The sequence below is a fragment of the Loxodonta africana genome, chromosome 1, assembly GCF_030014295.1.
Source record: "Loxodonta africana isolate mLoxAfr1 chromosome 1, mLoxAfr1.hap2, whole genome shotgun sequence".
Lineage (NCBI taxonomy): Eukaryota > Metazoa > Chordata > Mammalia > Proboscidea > Elephantidae > Loxodonta > Loxodonta africana.
This window is the reverse complement of record NC_087342.1, coordinates 142027829-142048088: the sequence shown is the minus strand read 5'-3', so window position 1 is coordinate 142048088 and position 20260 is coordinate 142027829. Positions and strand designations below refer to the sequence as shown.

At 37.9% G+C, this 20260-nt stretch overlaps 1 protein-coding gene across 2 annotated transcripts in view; it reads right to left on the bottom strand.

Annotated features, from left to right (window-relative positions):
- Window positions 1-416: 416 nt before the first annotated feature.
- BCKDHB (branched chain keto acid dehydrogenase E1 subunit beta) overlaps window positions 417-20260 on the bottom strand; it is a 285086-nt gene continuing 265242 nt past the window's right edge. Inside the window, exon 10 of one of the 2 annotated variants that reach the window (XM_003404098.4) lies at window positions 417-565. In XM_003404098.4, the coding sequence (XP_003404146.1) occupies window positions 425-565 (141 nt within the window). In that variant the 3' untranslated portion in view covers window positions 417-424. Of the gene's footprint in view, window positions 566-600; window positions 2104-20260 lie in introns of those variants that run through there. The other variant, XM_023544189.2, reaches the window with a different exon arrangement.

Genomic DNA, 20260 nt, shown 5'->3' with positions numbered 1-20260 from the left:
GAATCTATTAAATTTCAGAGTGTTACAAATCACCGTATATTGTAAATCACTGGACTCCACATCAATGATGCTTGAGGAGCCATTTTTAAATAACAGAAATTACCCCTACTCATGAACAGTTTAAAAAGCTGATAAAAATATACAGAAACGAGGATACCAGCTGGAACTAAACCATGCCAAAGAGCATCTTCACCTATAATTCACTGTTAATACATACATCTGGTTTAAGTAAATCAAATAATGCTTATGCTGGATGGCTTTCTATTAAATTGGAATTCTATTTCTGAAATTCATATTTTGTTCTGGAAGCTGGCATTTACCAAAATACAACACATTGATACACTTTGCTCCTTGGTTAACAGCACGTTGCTATCCAGAACGCATGATCACTTTCTCCAAACGCACAGCATACCTACCTATGCAGTCAATAGTTGATCATTTTCCGAAGGGCATCATAGCACTTCCATTTGTCTGGGATGTAAAATGGTTCAAAAATATGAGGAAATGGTGTGTCATACCCACATACTCTTGATATAGGAGCCTCTAAGTTCAAGAAACATTCTTCCTGCACAGAAGAATATAGACGAACTTCAAGAATACTCCTTTTAATTTATAGAAATAAAACATTTTCTCTTAAAATAACTGACTCACTTAAAACACAATTGCATCCAAGACATTAAAATATTTAAATACATTTTAAAATGAAAAAAGCAGATAACAACACATTTACTGTGATTCCAATTTTTCTTACAATATTTTTTTCTATGTATATGTATCATATGCCTAGACACATTTCTGCGGTTTAAGCCAAACCAGGTTCATACCAAACATGCTGTTCTATAAATATAAATGTGAGGCATAACAAACTCACAACACAATGTTCACGATGGTTAACACTGGAGCTTGAAATTAGCAGTGTTACGTTTTCTCGTTTTCTTGTATTTTACAAATTTTATATAATGAGCATGTAAACCCATGGCTTTCATAATAAATTATTTTTCCTCTCCAGCCAGACTAAACTTCTGTCAATGACTTTACTGTGCTCTGGTCTCTGTCTCTGTGCCAGGCTTTTGTAGATGTGCTTGACCCTGTGCCCAATCACACTCCAAACCCACTTCTCTCTGCCTGTGATATGCACTCATCTCTCAGGTGCCACCTTGAGTCACCTCCCCCAGAAAGTCTTCCTTGATGGTACCGACCTAACTGTTCACCCTTCTCCACTGAGCTCCCATACCATTCTGTACCTATCACGAGTCACTGGAGGTACTCAATTATCTGTCTTCCCAGAGAGACAGTGAACTCCGTGAGGCCGGAGACCTGGTTCAAAAATATAAGATCCTAACCCTATAGAGCTCTGTAGGAAATTAGCTTTAGGAAAAAAAAATGTTATTAAAGTGACAAACTCAAGTTTGAAAATAAAATTTTAGAAAGCTGAAAAAATTTTATCTAAAAACAGAAATAGATGATTAAAATATAAGCAAAACAATATTAATTTTACCATTCACAGCTATTAACTGAAATAAAGCTTTTGGTTTTTATTCGTATATTTATACTTTGTCTTGCTTCATAAAGAATTTGAGAAGGCCTAAATTTTCTTACATATTGCCCTAACTGTATTTTAAATTTTTCACTTGAGTAGCAATTTTTATATGAAGGAATCCTAATACTTCCCGTTCAATCCCTACCCTCTGTGCTTATTTCTTCCAACAACTGTGTATTGGGGCAGAAAGGGCACAGGAACAAATTACCTTCAAAGAGAACCAACTGGATATTTACAGCCTTCTCCCTGCCCTCAATGCCCACTATGACACATAGTATCAAACATCAAATAAGCGTTAGTTTTTCTTAGCAACAGGAATTCCTTTTAACAATATTAGAACTTTCAATACACATGGCTTAAAGAGTCACCTAAGAGATTCCACTACTACTAGGATCAAAAAAGATGACACATTAGGTGGATTGTTTCTTGATAGCAACAAGTAACTGTGAAAGGCTTTTAAACTCTCAATTTGGGATTAACCCGTTTTATTTCTTTAGTGGACATAGGCTGTTTTCCATCTTCCCTGAATACTGCATTCTTCATAAACAAACTATCCTTGGACACTGCAAAATACGGAAAAACAAGGACAAAATATTTCACTACATGCCTTTGATTTCACACCTGCTATAAAATACTATTTTTCCAAGCTAGTAACCTGGAAAACTGGCCTACCACAAAATGATCTGTTTGTTAAAATCACTCCTTTTAGCATAATGACTAAAATTATCAAACTAATTTTTTTTTCTAACACTAATGCTCTTAATTCTTCAAGTATGTGAGAATCACTCTTTTTAGGAATACATCTATATGTTTGCAAAGATACAGAAAAAGGTCTGGAAAGTGCCACTTGAACTGTAAACACTGTGTTACATTTTGAGGCTAGGGAGGGGCAAGGAGATGAGAGAAGACTATTTTATATGTATTGTTTTAGTTTTATGAGACAGTATTACTTTTGTAGTTAAAGGACAATAATGAAAAGACTTAAGTTAAAAGTCATTTTTTATGTGAATAAAAGCTTCTATTTTATGTTACATAAATGTGTGATTTTACATACATGGTTTCCTTAATCTGAGAAAATTTATATAAATTATATAAAATTAAATGATTATAAAGCACTGTAAGATATAAAATGTCAGAATCATGAGAGATAACTCAAGGATATATGAAAAAAGACTATGAATAGGGTGCTCAATTTTCTAAGCATATACCCTGACTGAAGCAGTTTGAAATTCTAATGCTTTGTTAACTAAAGCTTATAAAAGAGGAGATTTAAATTATTTCTTCATAGACTTATGCTAAAACTTCTGTTCAAGCAGTTGGAAATAAGATGTTTGGATCAAGCAGCTGTACAGTGTTACTTCCCATACCAATGATGTATGTGTGAGTGTATGTTTCTTATTACAATCAAGATGCACTGACAATTACTGGTGATTGAATGCAAAAGTTGGAAACAAAGAAGAAGGATCAGTAGTTGGAATTATGGCCTTGGTGATGGAAATGTTGCTGGAGATCTTATGATAAAACCAAAAAACCCACCACCATCAAGTTGATTCCAACTCACAGCAACACACAGAACTGCCCCCATAGAGTTTCCAAGGAGCGCCCAGTGGATTCAAATTGCCGACCTCTTGGTTAGCAGCCGTAGTGCTTAACCACTATGTCACCAGGGTTTCCAGATCTTATGGTAGAATTTTTAAGTATCAATGACCTATTCACTGGAAATACTTTTTCTCAACAACATAAATGGCAACTATACACATGGACCTCACCAGATGGAATACACAGGAATCATATCAACTAGATATGTGGAAAGAGAACATGGAGAAGCTCAACATTCAGTATCATCAATCAGAACAAGGCCAGGGGCTGACTGCAGAACAGACCATAAATTGCTCATATGCAAGTTCGAGTTGAATTTAGAAATCATCTCAAGAATATATCTGACCCACTGAACACTAATGACCGAAGACCACATGAGTTGTGAGATGACATCAAGGACATCATACACGAGAAAAGCAAAATAAAAAGGCAGGGAAGAAAGGAAAAACCAAAATGGATATCAAAAGAGACTCTAAAACTTGCTCTTGACCATAGAGTAGCTAAAGTGAACAGAAGAAATGATGAAATAAACAGCCGAACAGAAGACTTCAAAAGGTGGCTCAAGAAGACAAAGTAAAGTATTATAATGAAACATGCAAAGACCTGGAGTTAAAAAAACAAAAGGGAAGAATACAGTCAGCATTTCTCAAACTGAAAGAACTGAAGAAAACATCCAGGACTAGAACTGAAATGCTGAAGGATTCTATGGGCAAAATATTGAAGGAAGCAGGAAACATCAAAAGAAGATGGAAGGATTACACAGTCACTGCACCAAAAATAATTGGCAGATGGTCAACCATTTCAGGAGGTAACATATGATCAAGAACTGAAGGTACTGAAGGAAGAAGTCCAAGTAGCACTGAAGGTACTGGTGAAAAACAAGGCTCAAGGAATTGACAGAATATCAACTGAGATGTTTCAACAAATGGATGCAATGCTGGAAGCGCTCACTTGTCTATGCCAAGAAATCTGGAAGACAGCTACCTGGCCAACTGACTGGAAGAGGTCCATATTTGTGACCATTCCAAAGAAAGGTGATCCAACAGAATGCAGAAATTATCAAACAATATCATTAATATCACATACAAGATTTTGATGAAGATAAGTAAAAAATGCTTGCAGCAGCACATTGACAATGAATTGCCAGAAATTCAAGTGGGATTCACAATAGGATGTGAAACAAGGGATATCGCAGCTGATGTCAGATGGATCTTGGCTGAAAGCAGAGAATACCAGAAAGATACGTGTGTTGTAGTGACTATGCAAAGGCATTCAATGGTGTGGATCATAAAAAATTATGGATGACATTGCAAAGGTGGGAATTCCAGAACACTTAATGGTGCCCATGAGGAATCTGTACATAGACCAAGAGGCAGTTGATTGAACAGAACAAGGGGATATCACGTGGTTTAAAATCAGGAAAGCTGTGCATCATGGTTGTATCCCTTCACTATACTTATTTAATCTGTATGCTGAGTAAATAATCCGAGAGGCTGAACTATATAAAGAAGAACACAGCATCAGGACTGGAGGAAGACTCATTAACAGCTTGCGATATGCAGATGACAAACCTTGCTTCTTGAAAGGGAGGAGAACTTGAACCAATTACTGATGAAGATAAAAGACAGCGTTTAGGACGGGGGCCAAGATGGCGGACTAGGTGGACGCTACCGCGGATCCCTCTTGCAACAAAGACTCGGAAAAACAAGGGAATCGATCACATACATAACAATCTACGAACTCTGAACAACAAGCACAGACTTAGAGACGGAAAACGAACAAATACGGGCAGACAGCGACTGTTTTCAGAACTAGGAGCCAGCGCACCAGGCAGGGGACCTTCGGAGCTGGATCTGGGGCAGAGCCCAGGGGGGCAGATGGCACAGAATGGGGGCCCACCCCTTCCCCCCCGAACCCATCCCGGGAGGAAGTCTAGCAGGTTGGCGCGGGCGGCGTAGGGGCGCAGCTGGAGGGAGAAGCACCCGGGAGGCAGTGACTGATCTGGGGGGGGGGAGAACAGCGTCCCAGCTGGGGTGCCGTCCCGCCGGGAGTTAGGCGAGAAGCCGACGGGGCGCGAGCGGGGGGAGGGGGTCAACTATATTTCCCTAAAGTGACCCCAGGGCAGGGCCCACAAGTTCGTGCGGGAGGACGCACACCCAGTCCGCGCGTGTGGCACGGCACACCAGAGGGAGAAATCCCCGGAAGTGTCTGGTCTCAAAACAGGGAAAGCAGCATCCCAGATGGGGAGCCATTCCGCTGGGATCTGGGCGCGCGCGCACGTGCGCGCGGGCGGGGCATGAGCGCGGGGTCCATTTTTATTACCCTGAATTGACCCAGGGGGCGGGACCACCTGGTCGTGCGAGTGACGCCCTCCCAGTTTGCGCGAGAGGTGTGGCACACCGGAAGGAGAAGTCCCCGGGAGGAAGTGATTGGTCCCGAAGCGCAGAAAGTAGCGTCCCAGACGGGGTGCCGTCCTGCTGGGGCTTGGGCGCGCGCACGAGCGGGGCGTGAGCGCAGAGTCCATTTTTATTGCCCTGAATTGACCCAGGGGGCGGGCCCACCTGGCCGTGCAGGTGACGCCAAACCAGTTCACGCGAGAGGTGTGGCGCTCCGGAAGGAGAAGTCCCCGGGAGGAAGTGACTGGTTCCGGAACGGGGAAAGCAGCGTCTCAACCCGGAAGTCATCCCGCTGGGATTTGGGCGCGCGCACGGGCGGGGCGTGAGCGCGGGGTCCATTTTTATTACCCTGCATTGACCCAGGGGGCGGGCCCACCTGGCCGTGCAGGTGACGCCAACCCAGTTCACGCGAGAGGTGTGGCGCTCCGGAAGGAGAAGTCCCCGGGAGGAAGTGACTGGTTCCCGAACGGGGAAAGCAGCGTCTCAACCCGGAAGTCATCCCGCTGGGATTTGGGCGCGCGCACAGGCGGGGCGTGACCGCGGGACCTAATTATAATCGCCTGAATAGACCCTGGGGGCGGGCCCACCCGTTCGTGCGGGAAACGCCCACCCAGTGCCCACGAGCGGTGCCGCGCACCGGAGGAAGTCCCCAGGAGGAAGTGACTGGTTTCCGAGCAAGGAAAGCAGTGTCCTAGCCAGGGACCCGTCCAGCCCGGATTTTGGCGAACGGGGGTGGAGCGTGAACGTGGTGTTCAGCTCTATATTCTGTGGTGCTACACTCCTAGCTCTCAGATCCCTCCCGCACCCTCCCCAGGGAACCCCATTAACATCCGAATACCCGGAGCCAGAGAGAGAATTCAGATAGGGATCTGACTGCATTTTTTTTTAGCTGACTACTTGGAAAATCTAGTTTCCCAGTGATGGCTCGGAGACAGCAGTCCATATCAAACCACATAAAGAAGCAGACCATGACAGCTTCTACAACCCCCCAAACAAAAGAATCAAAATCTTTCCCAAATGAAGATACAATCCTGGAATTATCAGATACAGAATATAAAAAACTAATTTACAGAATGCTTCAAGACATCACAAACGAAATAAGGCAAACTGCAGAAAAAGCCAAGGAACACACTGATAAAACTGTTGAAGAACTCAAAAAGATTATTCAAGAACATAGTGGAAAAATTAACAAGTTGCAAGAATCCATAGAGAGACAGCATGTAGAAATCCAAAAGATTAACAATAAAATTACAGAATTTGACAACGCAATAGAAAGTCAGAGGAGCAGACTCGAGCAATTAGAATGTAGACTGGGACTTCTGGAGGACCAGGGAAACAACACCAACATAGCTGAAAAAAAATCAGATAAAAGAATTTAAAAAAATGAAGAAACCCTAAGAATCATGTGGGACTCTATCAAGAAGGATAACTTGCAAGTGATTGGAGTCCCAGAACAGGGAGGGGGGACAGAAAACACAGAGAAAATAGTTGAAGAACTCCTGACACAAAACTTCCCTGACATCATGAAAGAAGAAAGGATATCTATCCAAGATGCTCATCGAACCCCATTTAAGATTGATCCAAAAAGAAAAACACCAAGACATATCATCATCAAACTTGCCAAAACCAAAGACAAACAGAAAATTTTAAAAGCAGCCAGGGAGAAAAGAAAGGTTTCCTTCAAGGGAGAATCAATAAGAATAAGTTCAGACTACTCAGCAGAAACCATGCAGGCAAGAAGGGAATGGGACGACATATACAGAGCACTAAACGAGAAAAACTGCCAACCAAGGATCATATATCCAGCAAAACTCTCTCTGAAATATGAAGGAGAAATTAAGATATTTACAGATAAACACAAGTTTAGAGAATTTGCAAAAACTAAACCAAGACTGCAAGAAATGCTAAAGGAGATTGTTTGGCCGGATGACCAATAATATCAGGTACCAGCACAATACAAGGTCACAAAACAGAACGTCCTGATATCAACGCAACTCAAACAGGGAAATCACAAAAACAAACAAATTAAGACTAATTCTAAAAAATAAATAAATAAACAAAATAATACACACAACAGGAAATCATGGAAATCAATAGATAAACGATCAAAATAATCAAAAAGAGGGACTAAATATAGGAGGCATTGAACTGCCAGATGGAGAGTGATACAAGGCGAAATAGAAGGATACAAGTTAGGTTTTTACTTAAAAAAATAGGGGTAAATAAAAAGGTAACCACAAAAAGGAATATCAATTCCATAACTCAAGAAAAAAGCCAAGAAAAACGTAACGACTCAATAAACACAAAGTTAAACATTATGAAAATGAGGATCTCACAAGCTACTAAGAAAAACGTCTCAGCACAAAAAAGCATGTGGAAAAATGAAATGGCCAACAACACACATGAAAAGGCATCAAAATGACAGCACTAAAAACTTACTTATCTATAATTACGCTGAATGTAAATGGACTAAATGCACCAATAAAGAGACAGAGAGTCACGGACTGGATAAAAAAACACGATCCATCTATATGCTGCCTACAAGAGACACACCTTAGACTTAGAGACACAAACAAACTAAAACTCAAAGGATGGAAAAAAGTATATCAAGCAAACAATAAGCAAAAAAGAAGAGGAGTAGCAATATTAATTTCTGACAAAATAGACTTTAGACTTAAATCCGCCACAAAGGATAAAGAAGGACACTATATAATGATAAAAGGGACAATTGATCAGGAAGACATAACCATATTAAATATTTACGCACCTAATGACAGGGCTGCAAGATACATAAATCAAATTTTAACAGAATTGAAAAGTGAGATAGACACCTCCACATATATAGTAGGAGACTTCAACACACCACTTTCGGAGAAGGACAGGACATCCAGTAAGAAGCTCAATAGAGACACGGAAGACCTACTTACAACAATCAACCAACTTGACCTCATTGACTTATACAGAACTCTCCACCCAACTGCTGCAAAATATACTTTTTTTTCTAGCGCACATGGAACATTCTCTAGAATAGACCACATATTAGGGCATAAAACAAATCTTTCCAGAATCCAAAACATCGAAATATTACAAAGCATCTTCTCAGACCACAAGGCAATGAAGCTAGAAATCAATAACAGAAAAACTAGGGAAAAGAAATCAAATACTTGGAAAATGAACAATACCCTCCTGAAAAAAGACTGGGTTATAGAAGACATCAAGGAGGGAATAAGGAAATTCTTAGAAAGCAACGAGAATGAAAATACTTCCTATCAAAACCTCTGGGACACAGCAAAAGCAGTGCTCAGAGGCCAATTTATATCGATAAATGCACACATACAAAAAGAAGAAAGAGCCAAAATCAGAGAACTGTCCCGACAACTTGAACAAATAGAAAGTGAGCAACAAAAGAATCCATCAGGCACCAGAAGAAAACAAATAATAAAAATTAGAGCTGAACTAAATGAATTAGAGAACAGAAAAACAATTGAAAGAATTAACAAAGCCAAAAGCTGGTTCTTTGAAAAAATTAACAAAATTGATAAACCGTTGGCTAGACTGACTAAAGAAATACAGGAAAGGAAACAAATAACCCAAATAAGAAACGAGAAGGACCACATCACAACAGAACCAAATGAAATCAAAAGAATCATATCAGATTACTACATAAAATTGTACTCTAACAAATTTGAAAACCTAGAAGAAATGGATAAATTCTTGGAACAATACTACTTACCTACACTAACACATTCAGAAGTAGAACAACTAAATAGACCCATAACAAAAAAAGAGATTGAAACGGTAATCAAAAAACTCCCAACAAAAAAAAGTCCTGGCCCAGATGGCTTCACTGCAGAGTTCTACCAAACCTTCAGAGAAGACTTAACACCATTACTATTGAAGGTATTTCAAAGTATAGAAAAAGACGGAATACTACCCAACTCATTCTATGAAGCCACCATCTCCCTGATACCAAAACCAGGTAAAGACATTACGAAAAAAGAAAATTTTAGACCTATATCCCTCGTGAACATAGATGCAAAAATCCTTAACAAAATTCTAGCCAATAGAATCCAACAACACATCAAAAAAATAATTCACCCTGATCAAGTGGGATTTATACCAGGTATGCAAGGCTGGTTTAATATCAGAAAAACCATTAATGTAATCCATCACATAAATAAAACAAAAGACAAAAACCACATGATCTTATCAATTGATGCAGAAAAGGCATTTGACAAAGTCCAACACCCATTTATGATAAAAACTCTCACCAAAATAGGAATTGAAGGAAAATTCCTCAACATAATAAAGGGCATATATGCAAAGCCAACGGCCAGTATCACTCTAAATGGAGAGAACCTGAAAGCATTTCCCTTGAGAACGGGAACCAGACAAGGATGCCCTTTATCACCGCTCTTATTCAACATCGTACTTGAAGTCCTAGCCAGGGCAATTAGGCTAGACAAAGAAATAAAGGGTATCCAGATTGGTAAGGAGGAAGTAAAGCTATCACTATTTGCAGATGACATGATCGTATACATGGAAAAACCTAAGAAATCCTCCAGAAAACTACTGAAACTAATAGAAGAGTTTGGAAGAGTCTCAGGTTATAAAATAAACATACAAAAATCACTTGGATTCCTCTACATCAACAAAAAGAACACCGAAGAGGAAATAACCAAATCAATACCATTCACAGTAGCCCCCAAGAAGATAAAATACTTAGGAATAAATCTTACCAAGGATGTAAAAGACCTATACAAAGAAAACTATAAAACTCTGCTACAAGAAATTCAAAAGGACACACTTAAATGGAAAAACATACCCTGCTCATGGATAGGAAGACTTAACATAGTAAAAATGTCTATTCTACCAAAAGCCATTTATACATACAACGCACTTCCAATCCAAATACCAATGTCATACTTTAAGGGAATAGAGAAACAAATCACTAATTTCATATGGAAAGGAAAGAACCCCCGGATAAGCAAAACATTACTGAAAAAGAAGAAGAAAGTGGGAGGCCTCACCCTACCTGATTTCAGAACCTATTATATAGCTACAGTAGTCAAAACAGCCTGGTACTGGTACAACAACAGGCACATAGACCAATGGAACAGAATTGAGAATCCAGATATAAATCCATCCATTTATGAGCAGCTGATATTTGACAAAGGACCAGTGTCAGTCAATTGGGGAAATAATAGTCTTTTTAACAAATGGTGCTGGCATACCTGGATATCCATTTGCAAAAGAATGAAACAGGACCCATACCTCACACCATGCACAAAAACTAACTCCAAGTGGATCAAAGACCTAAACATAAAGACTAAAACGATAAAAATCATGGAAGAAAAAATAGGATCTACCCTAGGAGCCCTAATACAGGGCATAAACAGAATACAAAACATTACCAAAAATGATGAAGAGAAACCAGATAACTGGGAGCTCCTAAAAATCAAACACCTATGCTCATCTAAAGACTTCACCAAAAGAGTAAAAAGACCACCTACAGACTGGGAAAGAATATTCAGCTATGACATCTCAGACCAGCACCTGATCTCTAAAATCTACATGATTCTGTCAAAACTCAACCACAAAAAGACAAACAACCCAATCAAGAAGTGGGCAAAGGATATGAACACACATTTCACTAAGGAAGATATTCAGGCAGCCAACAGATACATGAGAAAATGCTCTCGATCATTAGCCATTAGAGAAATGCAAATTAAAACTACGATGAGATTCCATCTGACACCAACTAGACTGGCATTAATTCAAAAAACACAAAATAATAAATGTTGGAGAGGCTGCGGAGAGACTGGAACTCTCATACACTGCTGGTGGGATTGTAAAATGGTACAACCACTTTGGAAATCCATCTGGCGTTATCTTAAACAGTTAGAAATAGAACTACCATACAACCCAGAAATCCCACTCCTCGGAATATACCCTAAAAATACAAGACCCTTCACACAAACAGATATATGCACACCCATGTTTATTGCAGCTCTGTTTACAATAGCAAAAAGCTGGAAGCAACCAAGATGTCCATCAACGGACGAATGGGTAAATAAATTGTGGTATATTCACACAATGGAATACTACGCATCGATAAAGAACAGTGACGAATCTCTGAAACATTTCATAACATGGAGGAATCTGGAAGGCATTATGCTGAGCGAAATGAGTCAGTTGCAAAAGGACAAATATTGTATAAGACCACTATTATAAGATCTTGAGAAATAGAAAAAACAGAAAAGAACACATACTTTTGTGGTTACAAAGGGGGGAGGGAGGGAGGGAGGGAGGGAGAGGGCTTTTTATTGATCAATCTGTAGATGGGAACTGCTTTGGGTGAAGGGAAAGACAACACTCAAAACAAGGAAGGTCAGCCTAATTGGACAGGATTAAAAGTAAAGAGGTTTCCGAGATAAAATGAAAGCTTCAAAGGATAGCGAAGCAGGGGCTGGGGTCTGGGGAACTTGGTTTGAGAGGACTTCTAAATCAATGGGCAAAACAATTCTATTATGAAAACACTCTGCATCCCACTTTGAATTGTGGCACCTGGGGTCCTAAATGCCAACAAGCAGCCATCTAAAATACATTAATTGGTCTCAACCCACCTGGAGCAAAGGCAAAGGAAGAACACCAAGGTCACACGACAACTAAGAACCCAAGAGACAAAAAGGGCCACTGGAACCAGAGACCTACAATATCCTGAGACCAGAAGAACTAGTTGGTGCCCGGCCACAATCGATGTCTGCCCTGTCAGGGAACACAACAGACAACTCCTGAGGGAGCAGGAGACCAATGGGATGCAGACCCCAAATTCTCATTAAAAGACCACACCTAATGGTATGATTGCGACTAGAGGAATCCCAGAGACAATGCTCCCCAGAACTTCTGATGGCACAGGACAGGAACCATCCCCGAAGACAAATCATCAGGCATGAAAAGGACTGGTGAGTGGGGGGGAGAGAGATACTGATGAAGAGTGAGCTAATTAAATCAGGTGGACACGGGAGAGTGTGTTGGCAACTCTTGACTGGAGGGGGGATGGGAAGATAGAGAGAGAGGGAAGAAGGTAAAATTGGCACGAAACGAGAGACTGTAAGGGCTGACTCAATAGGGGGAGAGCAAGTGGGAGAAGGGAGTAAGATGTATGTAAACCTACATGTGACAGACTGATTGGAATGGTAAATGTTCACTTGAAGCTTAATAAAAATTAAAAAAAAAAAAAAAAAAAGACAGCGTTTAGTATGGATTACACCTCAACATAAAGAAAACAAAAATCTTCACAGCTGGACCAATAGGTAACATCATGATAAATGGGGAAAAGACTGAAGTTGTCAAGGACTTCATTTTACTTGGATTCACAATCAATGCCCATGGATGTAACAGTCAAGAAATCAACCGATGCATTGCATTAGGTAAATTTGCTGCAAAAGACCTCTTTGAAGTGTTGAAAAGCACTGACGTCACTTTAAGGACTAAGGTGCGCCGGACCTAAGCCATGATATTTTCAGTTGCCTCCTATGCATGCAAAAGCTGAACAATGAATAAGGAAGACCAAGGAATTGACACCTCTGAATGATGGTGTTGGCAAAGAGTATTGAATATACCATGGACTGCCAGAAGAACAAACAAATCTGTTTTGGAAGAAGCACAGTCAGAATACTCCTTAGAAGCAAGGAGGATGAGACTTCGTCTCACGTACTTTGGACATGTTATGAGGAGAGACCAATCCCTGAAGTAGGCCATTATGCTTGGTAAAATAGAGGGTTAACAGAAAAGAGGAAGACCCTCAACGAGGTGGATTGACACAGTGGCTGCAACAATGGTCTGAAACTTAGCAATGATTGTGAGGATAGCGCAAGACCAGGCGGTGTTTTGTTGTCATACATAGAGTCACTATGAGTTGGAACCGACTCGACAGCACCTAACAACAACAACAATATATGTTTCTTTTGGCAACCACGAAAACTGGGCCTCCTTGTTCAGTGACTGTGGCCGGCGCGACTGTGAGGTTCCAAAGCAAATCAAAGTGTAACACATAATCGGAGCAACAGAAGAGAACCCAGAATGGCTCCAAGAGAGGCTTTTTTCCAGCTATTCATTCAGCACCCAGTCAAAAGGACTGAAAGTGAACCCCAAAATAATCATGAACCAAAGCCTACATTTTTTTTTGCAGTATGTGTATTCACATAAATAATCAAGAGCTTACAGAAAAGCCGATATTCGTTTGTGTGGAATTCTAGTATACGGTATTCGAATTTACTTCTGAATGTGTCTTTTTGCAACTATGAGAATTTTCTTTCTTAAAATACGTTAATAATAAGAATATTGATCATATCCATGATGTCACAGGCATGTGCTAAATGAGTTATATTTCATTTTACTTAACCACTTTAACAAATCTAGGTAGATATCATAGCCCATTTCACAGATGAGGAAAACAAGGTAAAGGAACTTGCACAAAGTCAAATAGCTACATATACAGCCAAGTAAGATTCAAAATTGACTCCAAAGCCTATGTACGTAGTCACTTTTCTGCAAATTTTGCAACATTATCATTGATGAGAATAATAACAAGAGAAAAAAAATGAAGTGGGGATAAAAAAAGAATGGTAAAATGGAAGGCAGCCTGGGATTAAGATTTTCCAATAAAATCTCTGGAGGCATAATGAGTGCTGAGATCAGTCTTACAGCATTCTTCTGCATGTATAAAGAGGGCAGAGGCTACGTCATGTGGTGAAGTGGAAGGCACCCACTTACGCATGAAGGTAACACACAGAGCAATGAACAGATGGTCCTGGGTCACAGGAATCTCCTTAAAAAAAAGCTAACCTAAATGATATAAATTAGCATAAACCAAAAAACCAAACCCAGTGCCGTTGAGTCGATTCTGACTCATAGCAACCCTAGAGGACACAGCAGGACTGCCCCTTGGAGTTTCCAAGGAGATCCTGGTGGGTTCGAACTGCTGACCCTTTGGTTAGCAGCCATAGCACTTAACCACTACGTCACCAGGGTTTCCATAAATTAGCATAACTCAAATTATTTATGTATTAGCCATCTGGGTTGTTATGCATCTTATAACCAGAAAACGATGCAGGCAATATGAAATAACAATTCCAAATCATAAAAATCATAGACATGGGCAAAATAAATTATCTTTGCCTATTTTCTGTAACAAAACAAAGCAAATTTATAAGTATATTGTTGAAATTGAGGAGGACAGATTCCATAAATTTTCAAGCAGGTAAGAGAGGGTAAGTGAAAAGCAGGTAAGTGCAAACTAATAGAATCCATCATTGTTGCAAGATATATAAAATATTATTCATGATTTTTAAAAAATTAAGTGTACTGCATTTATTCTTATTTTAGTGACTATTATGTATTATGCATATGTATATGTACAGGTATATATATATATATATATGTGGACTTTCATGGGAGCCCTTAAGATCTCTTAATACCAAACCCATTTCCCTTCTGAATTTTTTAAGTACATCAACCACAAGTTGATTTGTCACGGTATCACAGGAGTTACATCACTGAAATCACTGTCTCAGTCATTCCACACTGTGGCTTTGGTCACCCTCCACAAATCCTTCTGTTGTTTTTATGCAAGGCAGCATAATTGATACAGCATGGAATTTGGAATTCTATCTGAAGGGAATCTTTGTTCTACCATGATTTAACCTCTCTGGGCCTGTTTACTCAATCACAAAATAGAAGTATTAAAATTGCTGCATTACTGTATCATCCTATTGCCTTGTAAGTATTGTTTGTTTGCATATTTGCCTTTCTAGATTGTGAGGTAGCTTATGAAAAGTACCTGGTTTCATGACTGGCTCATTGTAGTGCTCAATAATTGCTAGTTGTTATTTTATTTTTTTCTCCTGCTTTTTTTTTTTTTTCTGGATTTTCCAAGTATAAAGGAATTCCTGACTTAAAATAAAGCTGAGACATTTGAAATGACAAATTAAATCATCGCTAAAGACAAGATTGTGGTATATGCAACAAACTTGAGAAGCAGCACGCCTTACAGGAACTGTGCCTGAACAGCTGCCATTTATTGAACACTTATTAAGTCTCATAAAATTGTAAGAAAATAACGAAGATATGTAAGTGCTGTATGAAGAAGGGGGCAAAAACAGGCATGCGATGAGGAACAGGCTGCACTCAGGTCACAAGGAAAGGCAGAGCCTAGTGTTGCCCCTGGAGCAGCAGGGAAGTAGGGAGCCTGGATGCTAACTGTTAGTTCCTGGGGCTAGGATGTCAGATTATGTGTAGCAGGGGAGGGAAGTCAAGAATTTGGGAAATGGCTAAAAGATAGTAATAATAAAAAAAACCCCAACAAAAGAAGATATTTCCCCAGCACTGCTATTTTTCCATGAGGCCTGTTAGTCAGTTTCTGGAAGGTTGAGTAAAAGAGCCCAACCGATAACTGAATGAAATCAAGGCAGACATGCTTCAAAATATCAAGAATAACGGCTATACAATATCATTTGATGTATTTTTAAAGCAATCATTTGTGGGTTTTTTTTTTTAAAGTCAAGGAAATTTCATGCTCATATTTCTAAAACCTATTTTGGAATAATTTTCATTCAGTTCTTCTAATGACAGAAAGTTGGATACAGCCCATTCATTGTGCATGACCATGTACCATCTTGAGTTGGACAGCTATGACAAAAAATTTTAAACGTGATAAGAAAACAATAGGATTTTACAATTTTCCTGTTTCCTCATAGCTAGTGTAAGTTGATAAAGTTTCCTTCATGTTCTTGCAAAACCATTCAACTAATATTTCTAAACATTTAATGGAAAGTCTAGAAAAGCAGGACACTGTAATAAGAAACACACAAGAAGTCAAAATGGACAGACATTTTATCAGATTATCTGAAAAATAGCAGCTTTATGTTCCTCCTTGGAAAATGAGGAATACCACTCCACAAGTTAATTTCAAAGAAATAACTCAGAAAATTGATTTTTAAATTACTTTGCAAACAAAAAGGTCTAGGTTATATCACATAATCATTATTATGCCACCATAACATATTGAAACTATGAGCATCTATTTTATTTCCAAGGGGGGGAAGTGAAGCTATAAATTTAATGAGCACTGAGCAAGACATATAAATCAGAGAATTATTATTTCTTCTCCAGGAAAAAAAAAAAAGAAATAGTTTGACGTTATTTGTGAGTATGCTTGGTTTTAAACCTAAATCCTAATACCATTTAGTCTTTGTTCATTATTTAATAGTAAAACAACAGAAATTTTGCTTCTAAATGCATTTAGTTGTCCAGAAGTCATATTTAGCAGGGTTAAGAGTTAACCTCAAAAAATTTAATATGAGAAAACCTAAATGAACACACCAAAATCATGTATATTTGATAGCTTTAAAGTCTGCAAACTTAGAGACTTACAATAGTCCTGGTTATGTAAGGTTAGGCATCTCCCAGCAGTGGACTACGCTTCCAAATATTATCATAGAGTGTTTGTTTTAAATCTGCCATGAAAACTTGTCCATAGCCAAAACATGACTTTTAGCAGATGAGAAAAAATGATTCTGGTGTCTTGAATAACACTTTCTCAACAAATGAGTCACAGAAACCTATCAAGGCACTATGCCAGCAACTCCAAATTAATTTCTTCACTGGATTAAATAAACACAACTTTACTAGTGTAAAACAATATAGTTTTCATTTAAGCTAATGCTTTAAATAGTATTTATCATGTTTTTAAAACACAGCTTAAAATATATACATTAGCCTGTACCAATTTTTCACATAGCATGGATCTATGAAATCAATTCTTCAAAAAGCAGAGTCTCCAACCTACCCTCACACCAACAGGATGCCCTCCTGAATGTTAGAGCTATGTTTATTTCATTTTTCTAATACCATGCATATGGGATGCATTCAATAAACACATGTTGATATAAGTCCTTCAGTTTTAAAACACAGTTTAATCACTATAACTAAATGAAACTCTATGTAAATAACACAGTTTCACTCGGCTTTGCAGAACACCTAAAACACTACAGTCGAGCTCAACTATTTCAGCAAAACTTCCATGTAAAACCATAATCTTGACTAAACTGAAATCTGAGATCTTTATTACTTAACTTCACAGGGACTTCTGCAATGTCTGCTGACTGTAAAAAAAAAAAGTCCATTTCTTCCATTTTAATGCAAATTACCGATAATTTGGTATAATTTTTGTTTTCTAAGATTTCTTTCAGCTAAAGAATGGAACTGAATCATAAATTAAGATATTTATTTAAATTCAAATTTCATTTTTAAAACAAAAGCTTATTTTCTAAAGTAAAAAAAGGAATGTTATTTCTGATCTAAACGGGTTTCCCTGGATACAGTCTAGCTACCTAAAACAAAGTTGGCAAACAGTATTAAAATATGCATAGAAATTATTTATGGTTCAAATTGAACAGTCGTGTCAGGATATAAATGTGTTAATATGAAAATATCAAAGATTCTTGATAATTAATGTGTAGAAATAGAAGTAGGGTCTTAAAAATTTAACATTAAAATCAACAATTTATTAATGTAGAGATTATTATAATACAAATAAAAAAATAAATTAAAAAAAATTTTTTATTTGTATAACAGCCTTGCTGGGGATTTTTGCCCTCAAAATTATAGTTTTGTAAATTTTACTATTTTAGACCAGCAATAAATGAAAGTAAGCAAGTGAAAATTTCTTTTTGTAATTTAGAACTTTACTTCAAATCACTATTCAAAAAGTGTATGTAGTACTTACTATGGTCCAGGGGCTGCACTAAATATTTTATAAATATTACTGTTTTAATTTTTATAAAAACTAAATTAGCAAACACAAAGGTACAAACTAGCGCCCCATTCAAACCACTTTGGTTTTGCAGGTAAAACCTGTAAAGATTTGGTTCTGCTTTCAAACTTTCCTCTGACTACAGTCTTGAGCTATGACCAGAAGCCGCCTTACAATTTTCATCTAAAGAGATATGAGAACGATGGCTTAACATTTTTTTTGTTCGTTAATCTTCCTGTAACACAATCTGTTTATTTGCTGCCAAAGAGATTTCGAGGCTTTAAAAGTTCAAAGTCTAAAGTTTACATTATTTTGAGATGCACTGTGTGTATATTTTGACATTTAAAATGTACTTGTAGTTACAATGCTTTTGTTAAAATACTTTACATTCAATAAAGGAGGAAAAAAACAGGCAATGTTCTCAAATTTCCACAGACACTGAAGCTTCTCAAGTTTTATAGCTCGAAATTCTTCCCTATAGAAGAACACATCAACAGCAGCAAAGTTTTAAAGTAGAATTTCTTTAGGATATGGAGATGTGGATGTACCATGATAAACGTAGGTGACTCGGGTCATCTCATGAACAAAGTGCCTCTCTGTAAGGTAGGATTTCTGGTTTGCTTGGCAACAGGGAATTTAAAATACTCCTGCAAAGTGAGTTTTGATGATTCTACAAAGTATTAGATTTTCTTGCTTCTTTTTCCACAAAATTCTGTGTATAGTGATCTAACACCACCAAATGGTGCTCAGAAGGCAGAAATCAATCCTGGCTAAAGCAGTCTGACTATTCCTTTGTCTTGTGACACGGGACATATTTTAGAATTCAGAGTACTGAAACTGCACTAAGAAAATTTATATTAGGATTTGTCACTGTTCCAACTTTGCGACCTGTTTAAATTTCAAGACTAATTATAAACAAACAATCCGAATAGTGCATCCCCCTATCTGGCACCATCTTTCTAAAAAAGTTTAAGAAGCAGTATGAAAAAAAATGTCTAAAATATTTGCTATTTTACAAATTATACTCTTGCTATAATTCTTTTTTTATTTTTACTGCTTTTTCCTTCCCTTAAAATATATTAAATTTCTACCTTTTAGTTTATGTTTAAAAGAAGGTCAAAACAACTCGCTAAATATAAGAAAGGCAAGGGGGGGTTGACTTTATCTATAATGACAACAGAGATGTGCCAATGTTTTCACTGAAATTAAACATAGTTTTTGCTGTTTTTTTAAGTTAATCTTGGGTGCTATGGCAACACAGTCTTGAAGGCTTGGCTTTGCTGTATGAATAAATCACACCAAGTGATTTTTGAGCAATTTAATTCTGGTCATTAGATCACTGCAATTTTATTATAAAGCACAGCAGAAATGAATGTTCTAGGCTACCAACAATTAGGGAGATGTGGCAAAAAATGTTTTAATCAAACTCTAGTAGTAAATTCATCTTCGTACAGAAAAAGAAATGTATTGTCCACGTGCCTATCTATCCAGAAAAAAGAACATGTATGTGTGTACTGAGAACAAAATCTCATTCACTTAACAGCAATCACAGAGATGTTCTTATTTAATAATAAACAAAAATAATAATCTATAGTTTCATTTATTCCTCAATTTCAACAGTTCTATGTGGTGATGACAAGTAAGGAACTGAGGTTGGGAGACGTTAAGTGACTAGTGACCAAGATCACATAGGTGTACACGGTCATTTTGTTGTCTTTGAATCACTTCTTCTGATTAATCTTATGTGCACTGCAAAAGACATATTTAAAAGTAGTCAAAAGAGTCTGACTTGGATACAAGGCAAAATTTGTAATTAGTAAAATTATTCATTATACCTGTAAAAGAGAAACTGATGGAATTGTCCCTGATTGTTTACGTCAAGCTCAATTAAGATTTTTTTAATGCCTT